Here is an 18702-nt window from a genome sequence, read left to right as displayed (position 1 = left end):
TCCCAGATTCAACCGATTCTCATGCCTCAGCCTCTCAAGTAAGCTGGGATTACAGGCATGCACCACCACACCCAGATAATTTTTTGTATTTTTAGTAGAGATGGGGTTTCACCATGTTGGCCAGGTTGGTCTCGATCTCTTGACCTTGTGATCCGCCCGCCTTGGTCTCCCAAAGTGCTGGGATTACATGCACAAGCCACCGCGTCTGGCCTCAAATCCCTTTTACATTATAAAACCAAGTATAGGCCAGGCACAGTGGCTCACGCCTGTAATCCCAATACTTATAGAGGGCTGAGGCAGGCAGATCACATGAGCCCACGAGTTCAAGACCAGCCTGGGCAACATGGCAAAACCCTGTCTCTACCCAAAAAAAAAAAGGAATACAAATATTAGCCAGGCATTGTGACACACACCTGTAGCCCCAGTTACTCTGGAAGCTGAGCAGATCACTTGAGCCTGGGAGGCGGAGGTTGCAGTGGACCCAGATGGCGCCACTGTACTCCAGCCTGGGTGACAGAACAAGACCCTATCTGAAAACAAAAAAAACCCAAAACACAAGTGTAACCACTTTACAACGTTATATAATTATAACCACAGGTAATCTGAAATACATTTTTTCTAATACTGTTTTCTTCCTATTTTTAGAACTTCCTGAGTATAATTTTTCCTTGTACACTATGGGGAGTGAAGACTCCATCTTCCTGAAGCAGAAGTCTCTTTTTGGGAATTTGTGAGAGAGATGGTTATAAAAATAGGACAGGGTCAATGTGGGGGACCTTCTTTATCTGCTGGGTATTGGAGAACAGAGAAATGACAGGATCCACATGTTATTTTACAGTGAGTACTCTGATCAGCAGGCTAGATAAGAGAGACTAAGGGTAAGGAAAACAATGCAAAAGTTATTCCAGACTAAGAATGAGACGATAGAGCCTGTCTCTGTGGTAGGCACTAGGATGAAGAAGAGCAGATGTAAACAAGGAATATTTTTTCTTTTTCTTTTTTTAAACAAAGGTCCAAACAAAACTAACAAGGAATATTTTCAAAGGGAAAAACAACAGGAATTAGGGAAATAACTGGGGAAGATATTATCTTCATAAGTGAAGATAAAACTAAGGTTTGATATCGCTGCTGTTACTGACAAGAATATGAGAGTTGGTTGTGAGGGAGCCACATCTTTGAGGAGGGTAATAATAATGTGCTCACCGTAACATCTGTGAATTTTGACAGGATAACAAGATAACCTAAGTGTGAATGATCAATGTGAGAGTTCTAGCAATTCATTGATGACAACCAACTCCAAATCTGGTAGATGGGAAGTGGAACAATTCAAGTAGTTATACCTGTTGCATCAAAAAATGAGTTTGGCTCTTGTTGTAATTCAAGCCCATCTTCATCCATGGCCTTTAATTCTCATCAGTCACAGCTCCTAAATCAGGGAAAAAAGTAAACCAAAGCCATTAGTTTTTTCGTATCACGTACTGAACGCCACCATGATAGTTTCATTTCTGAGACACTCAAATTATGTGAAAGATAAATGTGTATCAAAAACATATCTATCTAAAGTAAAATATAACTTAATTGATTTACAATGATAAATGGGCATCTATATGACAAGGCAGGGCAGATAAATCAAACAAGTCAGCTTTGCCTGGACTTCTTTTTAAGTTGAAGCAATAAATGTATTGCTTATGTCCATCAAGTGCACATATTTTGATGAATTCTGATACATACATAAACCTTTGTAATCACTACCTTGATCAAAATATAGAACATTTTTAAGACCCCAGCACTCCCGTGTCCTCAGTCTGTAACACCCCATGTTCCCACAAAGGTAACCAGTTTTGTTAAGGTTCAACTTAAAATACATTCTGTAGCTTATTGGGGGAAATTTTTGCACAGTTTTCATATTCTGTATATTTAATTAGTCAAACAACTTCCAACCAGATTAAACAACGATAAAAATTCAAAGTGCATAACTGTAGTAAACAACCTTTGGGATTCTGCCTAACCTCTCTTAACTAACCCTCTCATCTAGAAAAGTAAATTCCCACAGTGTATTTACACTCTCCTGGCCACAGTTGATTGGCACTAGCTATAAAGCAGTTAAAAAATAAGTTCATCTTTAAGCACAATAAAATCAAAGTCCTATCCCTGAGAATCCAAAACCATGAGCAAGAATCAGTGTTTGTGTGTGTGTGTGTGTGTGTGTGTGTGTCTCTCTCTCTCTCTCTCTCTCTCTCTCTCCTGGTGGCTGGAACTTAAGAGCTAAGGAAAGTCATTTTGTAACTCTGGCTTAGACTAGTGAATAAAAAATAAAAATAATCCTGTGAGTGCCTTGAGTAACAGAATAGGGTAAGCAGGGAGGGGAGACAGCTTTTTAGTTCCTGGTTCTAGACCTATCTGAGGTACAGCTATATTCCTGCCTTGAATTTTTATAAGACATTCCAATGGCCTTAATTCTCCCTTTTCTACTTAAGCCAAAAACTTATGACAAAAAGAACTCTAACCAATAATTTCACCTTTATCGTTTTTTGGTTTTTTTTTTTTGCTGATAAGTACTACATGGTTATTAAAATTTCAAATAACAGAAACACAAGTCATTTTTCTAAAGCTAGGTGACATCATTCCTCTTTTTCAAAAATGTTTAATGGCTTCTTGCTCCCTCTAAATAAGTTCAAACACCTGTCATCTTCTAATTTCTGGCCCCAAACTACATTCCCATCATCATCTCCCCTAACTTTCCTTTAAGCACTTCCCTCTACCACTGTCAGCATGTACACAAACACACGGCCCCCACCCACACGAAGTTCAGCCAAACAAAAATGCTCAACATCCCCATAAAACCCCAACTTCATATTTGATTCAGGGTTCCTTCTACCTGGAACACCTTTCCCCCATTATCTCTGCTTTGATCTTTCCCCCTAAATCTCCTTCCCTACAAAAAAAGAGAAAGCTGGAAATAATTTTTCCCTCTGAAATTTCCACAGCACTCTATTCTTCTCTTATTGTACTGGTTTGTCATATTATAATTATTTATATATGTCTTTATTTACAGATACCAAATTACATATATAGTCCTTAAAAAATCCATTAACATGGAATAGTAATGGAAATATCCATTAAACGTTAATTGAGAAAAATTAACATTCATAAAAGGGATTCTCAGCCGGGCGCAGTGGCTCAAGCCTGTAATCCCAGCATTTTGGGAGGCCAAGATGGGCGGATCACGAGGTCAGGAGATCGAGACCATCCTGGCTAACACGGTGAAACCCCGTCTCTCCTAAAAAATACAAAAAACTAGCCGGGCGAGGTGGCGGGCGCCTGTAGTCCCAGCTACTCGGGAGGCTGAGGCAGGAGAATGGCATAAACCCGGGAAGCAGAGCTTGCAGTGAGCTGAGATCCGGCGACTGCACTCCAGCCTGGGCGACAGAGCGAGACTCCGTCTCAAAAAAAAAAAAAAAAGGGATTCTCAACATATCAACTCTGAGATACGGTCTACTCATTTTTAAGAAATAGCATGTTTCATGTTGTTTATTCAAACTGTTTCAAATTAAAGTAAATGGGTTGGGCGCAGTGGCTAACGCCTGTAATGCCAACACTGTGGGAGGCCGAGGTGGGTAGATCACCTGAGGTCAGGCGTTCGAGACCAGCCTGGCCAACATGGCAAAACCCCTCCTCTACTAAAATACAAAAAAATTAGCAGGGTATGGTGGTGCATGCCTGTAATCCCAGCTACTTGGGAGGCTGAGGCAGAAGAATTGCTTGAACCCGGGAGGCGGATGTTGCAATGAGCCAAGATCATGTCATCGCACTCCAGCCTAGGCGATAGAGCAAGACTCCGTCTCAAAAAAAAAAAAAAAAAAAAAGGAAAGAAAGAAAGAAAAAAAAGTTAAAGCAAATGAAAAACAGAAAGTGTACATGCTCTGAAAAAGTTATTACTGCCCTACTCCCGCAAAACCACCTCTGGCTATGAAATAGCTTTTCCCCCTTTTAAAAATGATAAACGTGCCGGGCGCGGTGGCTCAAGCCTGTAATCCCAGCACTTTGGGAGGCCGAGACGGGCAGATCACAAGGTCAGGAGATCGAGACCATCCTGGCTAACACGGTGAAACCCCGTCTCTACTAAAAAAATACAAAAAACTAGCCGGGCGAGGTGGCGGGCGCCTGTAGTCCCAGCTACTCGGGAAGCTGAGGCAGGAGAATGGCATAAACCCGGGAGGTGGAGCTTGCAGTGAGCTGAGATCCGGCCACTGCACTCCAGCCTGGGCGATAGAGCGAGACTCCGTCTCAAAAAAAAAAAAAAAAAAAAAAAAAAAAAAGATAAACGTAAATTAATCTTCTAAGCATTGGCCAGATGTGGTGGCTCACACCTCTAATCCCAGCACTTTGGGAGGCTGAGGTGGGCCGATCACCTGAGGTCAGGAGTTCTAGACCAGCCTGGCCAACATGGCGCAACCCCATCACTACTAAAAATACAAAAATTAGCTGGGCGTGGCAGCGGGTACCTGTAATCCCAGCTACTCGGGAGGGTGAGGCAGGGAGAACTGCTTGAATCCGGGAGGTGGAGGTTGCAGTGAGCCGAGATTGCGCCACTGCACTCCAGCCTGGGCGACAGAGCGAAACTCCATCTCAAAAAAAAAAAAAATCTTCTAAGCATTATGAAACACTATGACATTAAAGCAAGCCAATTAAGAAGGCAATAAAGGAGATACATTAAGGTATTTAAGCCCCTCACCACACAAATTTCCCTACATAAACCCAATCCCATCAGCTCTATGAATTCTCAACCTGCAGAACAACTTTTCTTGGCATTCGTCCTCTTTGGCATTTCTATTAGAGTTTAACAATCAACTCCCTAATTTGTGAAGTGCTCTCCTTCCTCCGTTGCTTTAAGTGACTTCTAGTTCTCTTCCCTTCTTCTTAAATGCTGGCTGCCATGCCTTCCCTCACCCCGTACTGCAGTGCTCAACCCTCTTCTCTTCTGCTTTCTCTTTATTCCCATGGTTTCAACTACTATTTCCACAACAATTATTCCTAATATCATCCTAACATGTCCAACAGACTGTGGAATATTGTCATCCGGATAAAACCCAGCCTTCTGATATGACCACTATGGCCTTTTTCTTCTTCCCTGCTCACAGTCAGATTGCCAGATATTGTCAATTCTCCTCAACTTCTCAAGAATCCATCCTTTTTTTTTCTTATTCCTAGTTACCATTCCCACTCGGCTTCATATTTCCTGATCCCTGGGGGATGAAAATAGCCTCTGGACTGGCCTTACTCCTTTCTGCCACTCCCACAACAAATGACTAGAAACCCTATTATCACACGTAAGGGCTGGTGCCAAGTATTGAGGCATTTCTGCAATCTGTAGGCAGATTAACCCTCCTGAAGCACTGCTTTGATCATAGCACTTCACTGCTCTGAACACTTCAGCAGTTCCTCAATACTCAGGGGCTCTACAATATTAACCCAAGCTACCATTAACAGACTGATTTGCTTTCTTCCCATCCTTTTATATCATGTGCATTTCCTAACAGATATTCTGGCCTACATGGGGGTGCCTACTCATCTCAAGTGAGCAGTAATTATTCAACACTATTGTTTTGCCTGGTCATTTTCCCTTGTTTTGTCATTACAAAAATTCAAACATTCTAAACAGAGATGACTATACCTCAACTTTGTAACCCCTCTGGAGTTAGAATACTAATTCCCTTTGACAATCAGAATGAAACTGTGTTCTCAGAACAGAAGCTACTCAGGAGTTCTCAGATGTGACAAAGGAAGGGTGGAAGAAGGTAGGTGATAACGTAACTGACGGTATCCATGCCTCTGTAGTACAAACCAAATCCAGAGATCAGTGGAACCTAAAGACAAATAAGCAGGATGGTTCAGAGAACCAAGAATCTCAGAATTTGGGTGAACAAGTACTAACATTTAGTCTTACTATCAAACACCCTCAAGGTATTTCTGGGACTCTACTAACACCTCAAATTCAGTAAGACATTCCCTTCCAGTTACAAGAATCATGATCCTGAAAATGCTTCTGAAATAATTCACAGTGGAAAAACATAGTTTTTGGGAACACACTGTGAGGGCAGAAAGTAAGAAAAAAAAAAGAAAAGAAAAACGTATAGTTTTAAGGGAAATAATGGGCTCGGAGAACCCAGGAAATTCACAAAAATTTCCTTCCATTCTTTAAAATAAAGCAATATCATCCTAGAAGAAGGGAATTATAAATAAAATATATAATAAAGCAATAAAAGTTAACGGGTATAGCAATGGCATTTTCTCTATCTTAAATTAGGGATCACGGATATAATCTATTTGTTTTATATTTTGATGCTTAGACACTTCTGTGATCTCCCTCTTGGGCAAGTTAACAGGATTCTTATTTATTCACTTTGCTTTTTGCAGCTAACATGCATATAAAAATCACTTTTCTGCTTCTGGTCTCCCAAAACCTCAATGCCTGTTAATTCTGTGACTCAACTCTAATTCTTCTCACTAAGTCACACTCAGAGAACCAAATTTTATTATACATGGTAGAAGGAATGCTTAAGCTGCAGCAAAGGCAAACAAAGGCAAATGTGTTATAACAATTTTTCTTAGAGGGAAATTAGAACTGGTGAAAACCTGTATTTAAGACCTAATTAACATCTTCTCTCTTAAGCTACATTTCTTTCCTAATTTTTCCCCCATGTTGTTCAGTGTTAGCCATCATTTCTCTAGATATCTCATTTTCAAATCTGGAGTCATATTTCACTTCTCTGACTATATCAGCCTTTAAATTAAATTCATCTCAAAGCCAGTAACTCTTACATTTATCACTTCCTCTTTATTCTCACTACACCACTCTAATAAGTTCTCCTCTTCACACATGCAGACCATGTGGGGCCTTTCAATCAAAAGACTTGAGCCCTTCTTGAACTCAGGAAAGTTTCTCGTTTCTATAACTTTCCTCCATTTTCTCTATCTGTTCTTATTAGCATTTTTATTACAGGACTTTTAAAGGCTACTAAATCTAGCTTCTGTATTGCTTTAACTTTTCTCTCATATTTTTTATCTTTGTCTTTCTGCTATACTCTCAGAGAATCCCTGAATTTTTTCTTCTAAGCTAGCTAATTTGATCTCTACTCCATCTACTGAATTTTTAAAAGATCATATGTTAATTCCAGTAGTTTCTTTTCCATAGCAATCTTATCCTTTTTGGGTGGACATGATATCTTCCCAAATCTCTCTGTGGATTTAAAGTTTATTCTGTACCCTATATAAACTGTCTCCTCTGGTGTTTCATTATTCAGTTAGTTGAATTTGGTGCCTCTCTTTCAAACTGCTGGTTTTCCTGAAAAGCATGGCTCTTCCTGGTTGTCTATTCCTATTTGTAGATGAGGGTCTAAACTAGAGTTATATTCTGACTGCTGGGGTGAACTTGTTCAGCCCAAGTGAGAATTCCTGTTTGCCCAACAATAAACTTAAATTCAGATCACAGGAGTCCTATCTAGAATGAGTCCATAAGCGAGAAAGAAACCATGTAACCAGCCAGGTTCTCCTTTAATGGTGGAAGAGTATCCCATCTTCCAGGTGCTGGAGGGTCAATATCCTTCAGGATAGCTGCAAGTTACCTAAACTACTGCCCCTATCTTTCTTGCTATACAGCACTCACTTTGGCATTTCCTATGGACAAACAAGCAATTCAGAGAGCTGAATTTTGGGCATTATCCCAGCAGGAAAACCATTACAGGCACCTATACTAATAGGTAAATGGTTTAGTTTTCCATGGCTTCAATTATCTGGCTGTACTCATGGCTTGTTCAATCTCCAAGTGCCTCCCTGCTTTTGATGTTGGTGGTACTGCAGGATGCCAATTCTTGGCTGGTGCTTTCTACTTTCTGAATAAGGTCACACGTTCACTAAGCTCTCTTAGGTTTTGCCATTGATTGATTTCCAATTGCTTTATTCAACCAGAAATTCATCATGTTCTGATTCATACCGCTGAGGTTTTCTTGTTTCTCTGGATTTCTTTTTACATTCTTCATGTGATTTTAGAAGGAAGGAAAAAATAGGCCAGGCACAGTGGCTCATGCCTGCAATCCCAGCACTTTGGGAGGCCAAGGCGGGTGGATCACAAGGTCAGGAGATCGAGACCACCCTGGCTAACACGGTGAAACCCTGTCTCTACTAAAAAAAAAATAGAAAAACTTAGCCGGGCGTGGTGGCAGGCACCTGCAGTCCCAGCTACTCGGGAGGCTGAAGCAGGAGAATGGCGTAAACCCGGGAGGCAGAGCTTGCATTGAGCCAAGATGCGCCACTGTACTCCAGCCTGGGCGATAGAGCGAGACTCCGTCTCAAAAAAAAAAAGGGGGGGGGCAAATGTGTGTGTTCTCTAGTCTATGTTGAATTTGAAGTCATTATGAATTTTTATGTGCCAAATAAAACAGCATGGAAATATGTAAATATAAAAAAAGCAAAAGAACCTATGAGGCAGCAATAAAAAAAAAATCAATAGTAGTGGAAGGTTACAACTCTATCAACACTTAACAGATCAACTACTCTAAAAGGAAAGAGAAAATGTATATAATCAGTATTAATCTAATAACTGTAATTCAAATTCCATTCTCTAAGAAAAGAATATTTTATTTTCAAACAGTCCTGCCTACTCCATGTCAAGAAGTGGAAAAGAAAATATCTACTATTGTAAACAGAGCCCCATCCTTCCTTGCCCTGTCCCATTTGGAACTTTTGTAGGCTTTGCTCAAATATTCAAGGCCCAGTTTTTGTATTAGTTTTTCCATAAAACCATGTTGAGCCAATCAGTAATTTCAAGGTTTTGTTTGTTTAAAATCTAAGAGTCCAAACTTTCACAATCTATTAAAACTTGGCCCTAAAATGATAAACCTTCTTAAAGCCTGATTTTCTCAAAGCCCCTATTCCTGCTCAGATTAAGAGTTGACACACTACTCTCTGAACTCACTTGTACCAATGAGCTACAAACACTACACTGTTTTAAATGCTTTTGTTTTTAAGACTTAGCTTGATGGGAGGAAATGCACACACTTTCTAACTAGTTTTCAGATATTTAAAGCAGTAGAGCCTCCTTAATAAAGTATTGCCATTTAATGCATTCAATAATTTAGCAATATCCATGTTCATTACATAACATTCTACCATATATCATAATGGAATGAGTAAAACAACTCTTTGGATCACTCATTTATTTCATAGTGAAAAACTTTAAAGTAGCTTACTAGCTTACTAGTTTTTGTTGAAATTCTGAAAAGAAATTCTATTCACATTTCCTCTACTGAAGTATTCTACCTTTAGGTGCAGATTTAGTTCGAGCAGTGTGAGAAACACTTAATGTAATCGAAGGATGAAGACAGTATTTTGACACAGTATCAAGTGGAGATTTAGACTACGCTGTACATGGAATAAATGAAATAAAACCATCCTAGGTAAAATTTTTAAAAGATTAATTTCTGTCAAATGCAGCACATGATGAAGAGAAGTTTAAGTATCAGAAACTGTTTTCTTACCCATTTCCTTTTTCTTGCACCTGCTACTTTTCCCAAAATTGGGCATTTAATTTATCTCTGAACTAGTCATTAACATAGTTGTTAACTTAGTAAGTTCTTTTCTCACCAAACCCCTTCTCAATGAGCAATGTCTCCTTGTATTAGAAAATCTTTCTGGCCGGGTGCGGTGGCTCACACCTATAATCCCAGCATTTTGGGAGGCTGAGGCGGGCGGATCACAAGGTCAGGATATTGAGAACATCCTGGCCAACATGGTGAAACCCTGTCTCTACTAAAATACAAAAACTTAGCCAGGCATGGTGGTGCACGCCTGTAGTCCCAGCTACTCAGGAGGCTGAGGCAGGGGAATTGCTTGAACTCAGGAGGCAAAGGTTGCAGTGAGCCAAGATCGTGCCACTGCACTCCAGCCTGGCGACAGAGCGAGACTCCGTCTCAAAAAAATGAAAGAAAGAAAAGAAAACCTTTCTGATACCATATTAGGATTTGGGGTTTTTTTAAATTAGTGCATTCTCGCTTTCATGTTACTTTATTCAAGCTAATTAAGTGCTTTCCTTCATTTTCTGGTAAATTGTTATAAAAATCATGCCTTGCAGGTTTACAGTTTTTAAAACGTTCTAAATTTTCTTTTTCTTTTTGAGACGGAGTTTCACTCTTGTTGCCCAGGTTAACACTTACAGTATTCTCTGTACACCTTAAACACCGGCGAGAATATAATACTAGGCCTTTCAACAACTAGAACAAATATTTTAAATGGACAGTTCCAGAATTGTGGGGTATTTTTACATTGATCTTTTGCCAATGCAATTAGCAATGTGTTTTGCACATGGAATTTAGTCCTTTAATCATTAAAAAAAATAATAAAAGAAAAGAACAAGCTGGGCAATGCGGGGGCAGGTTTGAAATACACCTGCTTCTCACAAGACCAACAATAGGCATGCTCCAGGTTGAGTATCAGCAACCATTAATTTCATGACCATTCTCTGGAGCAAAGCTAGGGAGCCAGCTAATTTTTACCCCCAAAAAATCTCCAAACTAGGCTTTTTCCAGGGAGTTGGGAAGACAATAAAATACAAGATAATAATCTAAAAGAGGGGAAGAAACTGGGAGAAAGCACAAACATATATAATTTGAGATAAGAAAAAAAACATAGATACAGAAAAAAAGAAAACGACTTGTATGAAAATGGTCTAGAATTCTACACTAGCACATTGAGGGAAAATGTAAATTACCAGCATTAACTCAATAAAAGAAAATCCAATCATGAATATTTAAAAGGGGGGAGGGGCCTGAGCACAGTGGCTCACACCTGTAATCCCAGTGCTTTGGAAAGCCAAGGCAGATCACTTGTAGCCAGGAGTTCAAGACCAACCTGGACAAAATAGCTAGACTCCATCTTGACAAAATAATTTTAAAAATTAGCTAGGCAGCTGGGCGTGGTGACTAATGCCTGTAATCCCAGCACTTTGGGAGGCCGAGGTGGGTGGATCACCTGAGGTCAGAAGTTCGAGACCAGCCTGGCCAACATGGTGAAACCCCATCTCTATTAAAAATACAAAAATTAGGTGGGCGTGGTTGCTCGCGCCTGTAGTCCCAGCTACTCGGGAGGCTGAGGCACGAGAATCACTTGAACCCAGGAGGCAGAGGTTGCAGAGAGCCGAGATCACACCACTGCACTCCGGCCTGGGCAACAGAGTGAGACTCAGTCTCAAAAAAAAAAAAAATGAGCTAGCCATGGTGGTACATGTCTGTAGTCCTAGCTACTCAGGACGCTGAGGTGGGAGGATCACCTGAGCCCAAGAGTTCAACACTAGAGTGAGCTATGATTGTCCCACTCCACTCCAGTCAGGGCAACAGGGTGAGACCCCCGTATCTTTTACAAACGAAAAGAAAAAAGTTGTCTAATGTTACCCCTTTCAAAAAGCTCCAGTCTTTCCCCAAAGCTTTTTTTTTTTTTTAAATAGAGAAGCAGTCTCTCTATGTTGCCCAGGCTGGTCTCGAACTCCTGAGCTCAAGTGATCCTCCCACCTCAGCCTCCTAAAGTGCTAGGATTATAGGCATGAGCCCCATACCCCACCTTTTGAGAAAACTATCTGAATTGAGGAAGAAAGCTTTCTCAACTCCTCTTACAAAACTAATTTACCATTTAAAACAAAACCTAGGCTGGGCACGGTGGCTCACACCTGTAACCCCAGCACTTTGGGAGGCCAAGGCAGGAGGATGACCTGAGGTCAGGAGTTCAAGAGCAGCATGACTAATATGGTGAAACCCCATCTCTACTAAAAATACAAAAATTAGCCCGGCTTAGTGGCGGGTGCCTGTAGTCCCAGCTACTCAGGAGGCTGATGCAGGAGAATCACTTGAACCCGGGAGGCAGAGGTTGCAGTGAGCCGAGATCGTGCCACTGCACTCCAGCCTGGGCGACAGAGTGAGACTCTGTCTCAAAAAAAAAAAAAAAAAAAAAAAACCCTAACAAAAATAACTTAACCAAACTACAAACTTGGTTAATTATGAATCCCAAGTCAAGTATCTACAAATGTGATCCATAACGTAAATTTAAAAAAAAAAAACAGGCCGGGCGCGGTGGCTCAAGCCTGTAATCCCAGCACTTTGGGAGGCCGAGACGGGCGGATCACGAGGTCAGGAGATCGAGACCATCCTGGCTAACACCGTGAAACCCCGTCTCTACTAAAAATACAAAAAACTAGCCGGGCGAGGTGGCGGGCGCCTGTAGTCCCAGCTACTCCGGAGGCTGAGGCAGGAGAATGGCGTAAACCCGGGAGGCGGAGCTTGCAGTGAGCTGAGATCCGGCCACTGCACTCCAGCCCGGGCTACAGAGCAAGACTCCGTCTCAAAAAAAAAAAAAAAAAAAAAAAAACAAATCTATGTACATGTATGCATGCGCGCGCGCACACACACACGCACACAGACCTTGGCACACTATGGGTACTCTAAAATTCACGGATGGAGCCAAATAATGGCCCAAATTAATAGGTCAAAAAATAAACCGCCTGATATTCTCAATACATGCTGAAAAGTTGAAACTGAACATCTACTTTTGATTTAAAGCAAACTTCTGAGTCAAATTGGGATAGATATTTAACAGTTAAAAGATTAAATAAACAGGATACATGCTAAAACATGGATGACCTCGAAAACAATATGCTAAGTGAAAGGAGCCAGACACGAAAGACCACGTTATACGATTCCATTTATATGAAACGTCAAGAACAAGCAAATCCATGCAGACAGAAGGTAGATTAATGGTTGCTAGGGGATGAAGGCAGCAGGGAGAGGAGAGTGATTACCAATAGGTATAGGGTTTCTTTTTGGGGTGACGAAAATGTTCTAATTAATGGTAATAGTTACAGAACTCTGCATCTACTAAAAAACCACTGAAATGTACATTTTAAAGGGTAGATTTAATAATAGCTTTATCTCAATAAAGCTGTTTAAAAAATACTCGAGTATATGCAATCTTAAACCAGTTCATGTCAGAATGTGTGTTTTGGGATATGAGAATGATGTCAGTCATCACTTTATAACAAAGACATCTATTAAACCTAAGGTAAAACATTAGAAGTATTCCCTCTAAAGTCAAAATTAAGACAAGAATGGCCATTAATACTATTATTATAGGATTGTGTGAGAAATGCCAGCCAGCGCAATTAGGTAAGATGATGAAATACAATACAAGACATAATTATTATTTGAAGGAAATTAAACTTATTTGCATATGCTGTATCTAGGAAATCCAAGAGAATCAACTGAAAAACTATTATCAGTATAAATTCATAAGGTGTGCTGGTACAAAATTAATATATTTGAAGACAAAAGCTTTCTTATGTAAACACTTAAGAATGAAAAAATCCCACTGATAAGAGTAATTAAAAACTCTACTGTGTGGGAATTTTTTTTTTTTTTTTTAGACAGAGTTTCACTCTTGTTGCCCAGGCTGGAGTGCAATGGTGCGATCTCAGTTCACCGCAACCTCCACCTCCCGGGTTCAAGCGATTCTCCTGCCTCAGCCTTCCGAGTAGCTAGAACTATAGGCATGCGCCACCACGCCCAGCTAGGGATTTCTTTTTTTTTCTTTTCTTTTAAGACAAATAAATAGAGAAAGCAATCTTGCTTTTGAATATGTTACATTAGGGCCAGGTGCAATGGCTCACACCTGTAATCCCAGCACTTTGGGAGGCTGAGACAGGTAGATCACTTGAGGTCAGGAGTTTGAGACCAGGTTGGCCAACATGGTGAAACTCCGTCTCCATTAAAAATACAAAAGCCTCAGGAGGCTGAGGCAGAAAAATCACTTGAACACAGAAGGCAGAGGTTGCAGTGAGCCGAATTTGCACCACTGCACTACATTCCAGCCTGGGCGACAGAGGGAGACTGTCTTCAAAGAAAAAAAAAAACAATATGTTAGATTAGTAGTATCAATTCTCCCTTAATTAACCTCTACATTCAATCAAAATCCCAATATACCTATCTTTAAATCAACTGACCTTGTATGTGTAGGTCAACTTTTGGACTCTATCCTGTGCCATTGGTCAATCTGGCTTTGCGCCCACTAATTTAATCACTGTAGCTTTATAATCAGTGTTGATATATGTTAGTGTAAGTCTTCCAACTTTTTCTCAAGATTGCCTTTGCCATTCTTGGCCCTGTGCCTTTCCATATAAATTTGAGAACCAGCCTATCCAAATGAAAAAAAACCAGCAGCAGCAGCAGCAACAGCCCTATTGAGATATTTACTGCGATTGCACTGAACTTCTGTATATATCAATTTAGAGAGAACTGACATCTTTACAATACTGACACTTCCAATCCAATGAACATGGTTATCTCTTTCCATTAATTTAGGTCTTCTTTCATTTATTTTAGTAAGGTTTTTATTGAAAGCCTTGGTACACTTTGTTGGATTTATTTCAAGGTATCAGATGTTCTTTGACCTTACTATAAATTATATTAGTTTTCAAATTTGATTTTCAAATTGTTTGCTGCTGGTATAGAGAAACAGAGTTGATTTTTGCATCTCAGTGTTCCCCAAGTATAATACAATAAAATTAGAAACAAATCACAGAGATAACAGTAATACAAAAAGAAAATCCTATAAATACAAAGTTCTAAATAATTTTAATGGGCAACAGGAAAATTATGGAGATCACGAAATATTTAGAAGTAAATAATAAAAACCAATTCATGTCAAAAATCATAGTATCCAGAGATAGGGAAAGGCTGGTTAACAGATACAACATTATAGCTAAATAGGGGGAATAAGTTCTAGTGTTCTATAGCACTGTAGGGTAATTATAGTTAAAAGTAATTCATTGTGTATTTTCAAATATCTAGAAGAAAGGATGCTGAATGTTCCCAACACAGAGAAATTATAAATGCTGAAGTGACAGATATGCTAATTACCCTGATTTGACCATTACATTGTATACATGTACATAATGACTCTACCCCATAAATATGTACATTTTGGCTGGGCTCAGTGGCTCACGCCTGTAATCCCAGCACTTTGTGAGGCCGAGGCGGGTGGATAACCTGAGGTCAGGAGTTTGAAACCAGCCTGGCTAACACGGTGAAACCCTGTCTCTACTAAAAATACAAAAATTAGCCGGGTATGCTGGTGCACGTCTGTAATCCCAGCTACTCAGGAGGCTGAGGCAAGAGAATCACTTGAATTCGGGAGGCGGAGGTTACAGTGAGCCGAGAGCACACCACTGTACCCCACCCTGGGCGACAGAGCGAGACCCACTCTCAACAAAAAAAAAAAAAAAATTCAATTTTTTTAAATAGCATCCAATTATAGTCTAGAGAAAATTTCATAGTTTTTAGTGTATATATTATAAAAATAGATTAAATATGAATGAGCTAAGCCTCTAAATTTTTAAATGTCAGAATGAATGCAAATAAATCAGAAGGAAAATATTAACCACAGGAGTAGAAATAGAAAGGATCAATAAAAATAACTATGTTAAGGCCGGGCGCGGTGGCTCAAGCCTGTAATCCCAGCACTTTGGGAGGCCGAGACGGGCGGATCACGAGGTCAGGAGATCGAGACCATCCTGGCTAACACGGTGAAACCCCGTCTCTACTAAAAAATACAAAAATCTAGCCGGGCGAGGTGGCGAGCGCCTGTAGTCCCAGCTACTCAGCAGGCTGAGGCAGGAGAATGGCGTGAACCCGGGAGGCGGAGGTTGCAGTGAGCTGAGATCCGGCCACTGCAGTCCAGCCTGGGTAACAGAGCGAGACTCCGTCTCAAAAAAAAAAAAAAAAAAAAAAAAAAACTATGTTAAAAGTCTAATAATAAAGGCAGCTACTGGCAATACTGATCAGAAGAAAAGGAACAAACTAACAAAATTAGGTTTTCAAAAGTCATCAGGGAAATCTGTATTTTATAATAATGCATCTGAAATTTAATATTTTTCTATAAAATTGTTCACTTTGTATAAATGACCAAAAAAACCTCAAGAACAGCTAAAAAAAAAAAAGACTTATCATCATGAAAGAAACAATTATCAGAAACTACAAATTTACACTCAGAAGACACCAAGCACAGATAATTTCACAGATGGGTTCTTACTTTTAAGAAACAGATCGTCTTGCTTGTTCAAGGTGGCTCACGTCTGTAATCCCAGCACTTAGGGAGGTCACGGTAGGCCCATCACCTGAGGTCAGGAGTTCGAGACCAGCCTGGCCAACATGGTGAAACCCGCCTCTACTAAAAACTGCAAAAATTAGCCGGGCATGGTGGCGGGCACCTGTAATCCCAGCTACTCAGGAGGCTGAGGCAGGAGAATCACTTGAACCAGGGAGGTAGAGATTGCAGTAAGCCGAGATCATGCCACTGCACTCCAACCTGGGCGACAGAGAAAGATTCTGTCTCCAAAAAAAGAAAAGAAACAGATTGTCTCTATTAAATAGCAACTGTTTTAAAAAAGAAAGAAAGAAAGAAAGAAAGAAAGAAAGAAAGAAAGAAAGAAAGAAAGAAAGAAAGAAAGAAATACTCCCCAATTTATCTTATGAGGTTAATATAACTTTGTTATCCAAACAAGATTACATAAAAAAGGAAAAGTACATGGCAATAACAAAGATATGCAAATATCCAGGAATCCAAAAACAGTTTAAAATAGAAAATGTAGGACCCACACTGTAGCTCACGCCTATAATCCCAGCTCTTTTGGAGGCCCAGACAGGACAATTGCTTGAGACCAGGAGTTCAAGACTAGCCTGTGCAACATGGCAAGACCGTCTCTACAAAAAAATTTAAAAAATCAGTCCAGCATGGTGGCACATGCCTATGGTCCCAGCTACTTGGGAGGCTGAGGTGGGAGGATGGCTTGAGCCCAGAAGGTCAAGACTGCAGTGAGCCATGCACTCCCACCTGGGCAACAGAGCAAGACCCCATCTCAAAATGAAAAATAAAAAAACTAAAAATAAAACAGAAGAGTAATGAACTTCATCACACCAATAGATGTAGCAAAAGCATTAGCAAAATTAAAATCCTGCTCACGGTAGAAACTATAAAATGATAAGTAAAAGAGAACTGCAACTAAAAAATATCATCCAGCCTGGCCAGGATGGTGAAACCCCATCTCCACTAAAAATACAAAAAAAAAAGAAAAGAAATTAGCTGGGCACGGTGGCACATGCCTGTAGTTCCAGCTACCTGGGAGGCTGAGGCAGGAAAATGGCTTGAACCCCGTAGGCGGAGGTTGCAGTGAGCGGAGATCACACCATTGCACTCCAGCCTGGGCGACAGAACAAGACCCTAGTTCAAAATAAATAAATAAATAAAAATATCATCAGCACCCCCTCTCAAAAAAGCCCACTACAATATCATATTTAATGACAAAACATTAGAAGCACTCCATTAAACTAGGGAAGGATGCCCATTATCAATGCTTCTACTGAACACTTCAATAGAGGAATTAGTCAATGCAGTAAAACCAGAACAAGAAATAGGAGGCAAGAAGGAATGGAAAAGAAGAAAAAAAACTGTATTATTCACAGACATGAAAACTACTTAGAAAATACAAAAGAATTATGAACTGTGTTTCTGTTTGTCTGTTTTGTTTTGAGACGAAGTCTGCCTGTCTTGGCCTCCCAAAGTGCTGGGATTACAGGCGTGAACCACCACACCCAGCCATGAACTGTTATTACGACTACATTTCTCTGACTCTGAAGATACTGATTGTAAGCTGTACCCTTATTTTACACACGACTAAGAAAAAAAATTGCCAATTAAACTGATACAGTATTTTCTTATTATCTAGGATTTTCACTCTAGATTTATCAAGACAATTCAGACTTAGACAGACTTTTATCACATCTTGTGCATAAGAAGCAAAAGAAATTGGCCAGGCGCAGTGGCTCATGCCTGTAATCCTAGCACTTTGGGAGGCTGAGGCGGGCGGATTGCCTGAGTTCAGGAGTTCAAAAACAGCCTGGGCAACACGGTAAAACCCTGTCTCGAGTAAAATATAAAAAATTAGCTGGGCATGGCGGCGTGCGCCTGTAGTCCCAGCTACTTGGGACGCTGAAGCAGGAGAATTGCTTGAACCTGGGAGGTGGAAGTTGCAGTGAGCCGAGATCGTGCCACTGCACCCCACCTTGGGCGACAGAGCAAGACTCCATCTCCAAAAAGAAAAAGCAGCAAAATAAACTGTTAAGGTATTCCTACAACTTCACATTCAAGGTCCTACTATGGATTGCTTTTCCACTTAAAACTGTTCAACTGTTGCTAACAATATTGTGCTCTGCCAATAAGAGTGTTGGTGATGCAGCACTTCTTAAAATGATCCATTATTATTTATGGGATTTTCTTTCAAGGCAGACACACACTTCGCAATTTCTTCCACCTCCAGTTTTATTGTTTGGCATGAAATAACAATACAACAATGCACATACTCATTTAAAGTGATGACAAAATGAAGAGCCCTGACCAAGTTTGTGCATGTGCAGGCAATGATAACTACATCATGACTGCTGCCTAGATAACAGTGATTATAGGACACCATCAAAGATCTATTTTGATTTCAGATATGTGAAGATGTAGGGGGGAAAAGTGTACCTCAGAATCTATGTAATATGATGCGAGTTCAGCAAGGTTACTTGATTAATACATGTAAGTCAACAGTGATCCTTATACATCAGCAAT

The 18702-nt window shown here is 40.2% G+C and overlaps 1 protein-coding gene across 10 annotated transcripts in view; it reads right to left on the bottom strand.

Annotated features, from left to right (window-relative positions):
- Window positions 1-18702, bottom strand: part of ZFX (zinc finger protein X-linked) — a 67831-nt gene that overhangs the window by 41225 nt on the left and 7904 nt on the right. For 8 of the 10 annotated variants that reach the window (XM_015127106.3, XM_077988323.1, XM_077988320.1 and 5 more), the window contains one exon: window positions 1341-1426. In XM_015127106.3, the coding sequence (XP_014982592.1) occupies window positions 1341-1398 (58 nt within the window). In that variant the 5' untranslated portion in view covers window positions 1399-1426. Of the gene's footprint in view, window positions 1-413; window positions 531-1340; window positions 1427-18702 lie in introns of those variants that run through there. The other 2 variants (XM_077988324.1, XM_015127107.3) reach the window with 2 other exon arrangements.

Source organism: Macaca mulatta, chromosome X (genome assembly GCF_049350105.2).
Source record: "Macaca mulatta isolate MMU2019108-1 chromosome X, T2T-MMU8v2.0, whole genome shotgun sequence".
In the NCBI taxonomy this organism is placed as follows: domain Eukaryota; kingdom Metazoa; phylum Chordata; class Mammalia; order Primates; family Cercopithecidae; genus Macaca; species Macaca mulatta.
This window is presented reverse-complemented; position numbering and strand designations above follow the sequence as displayed.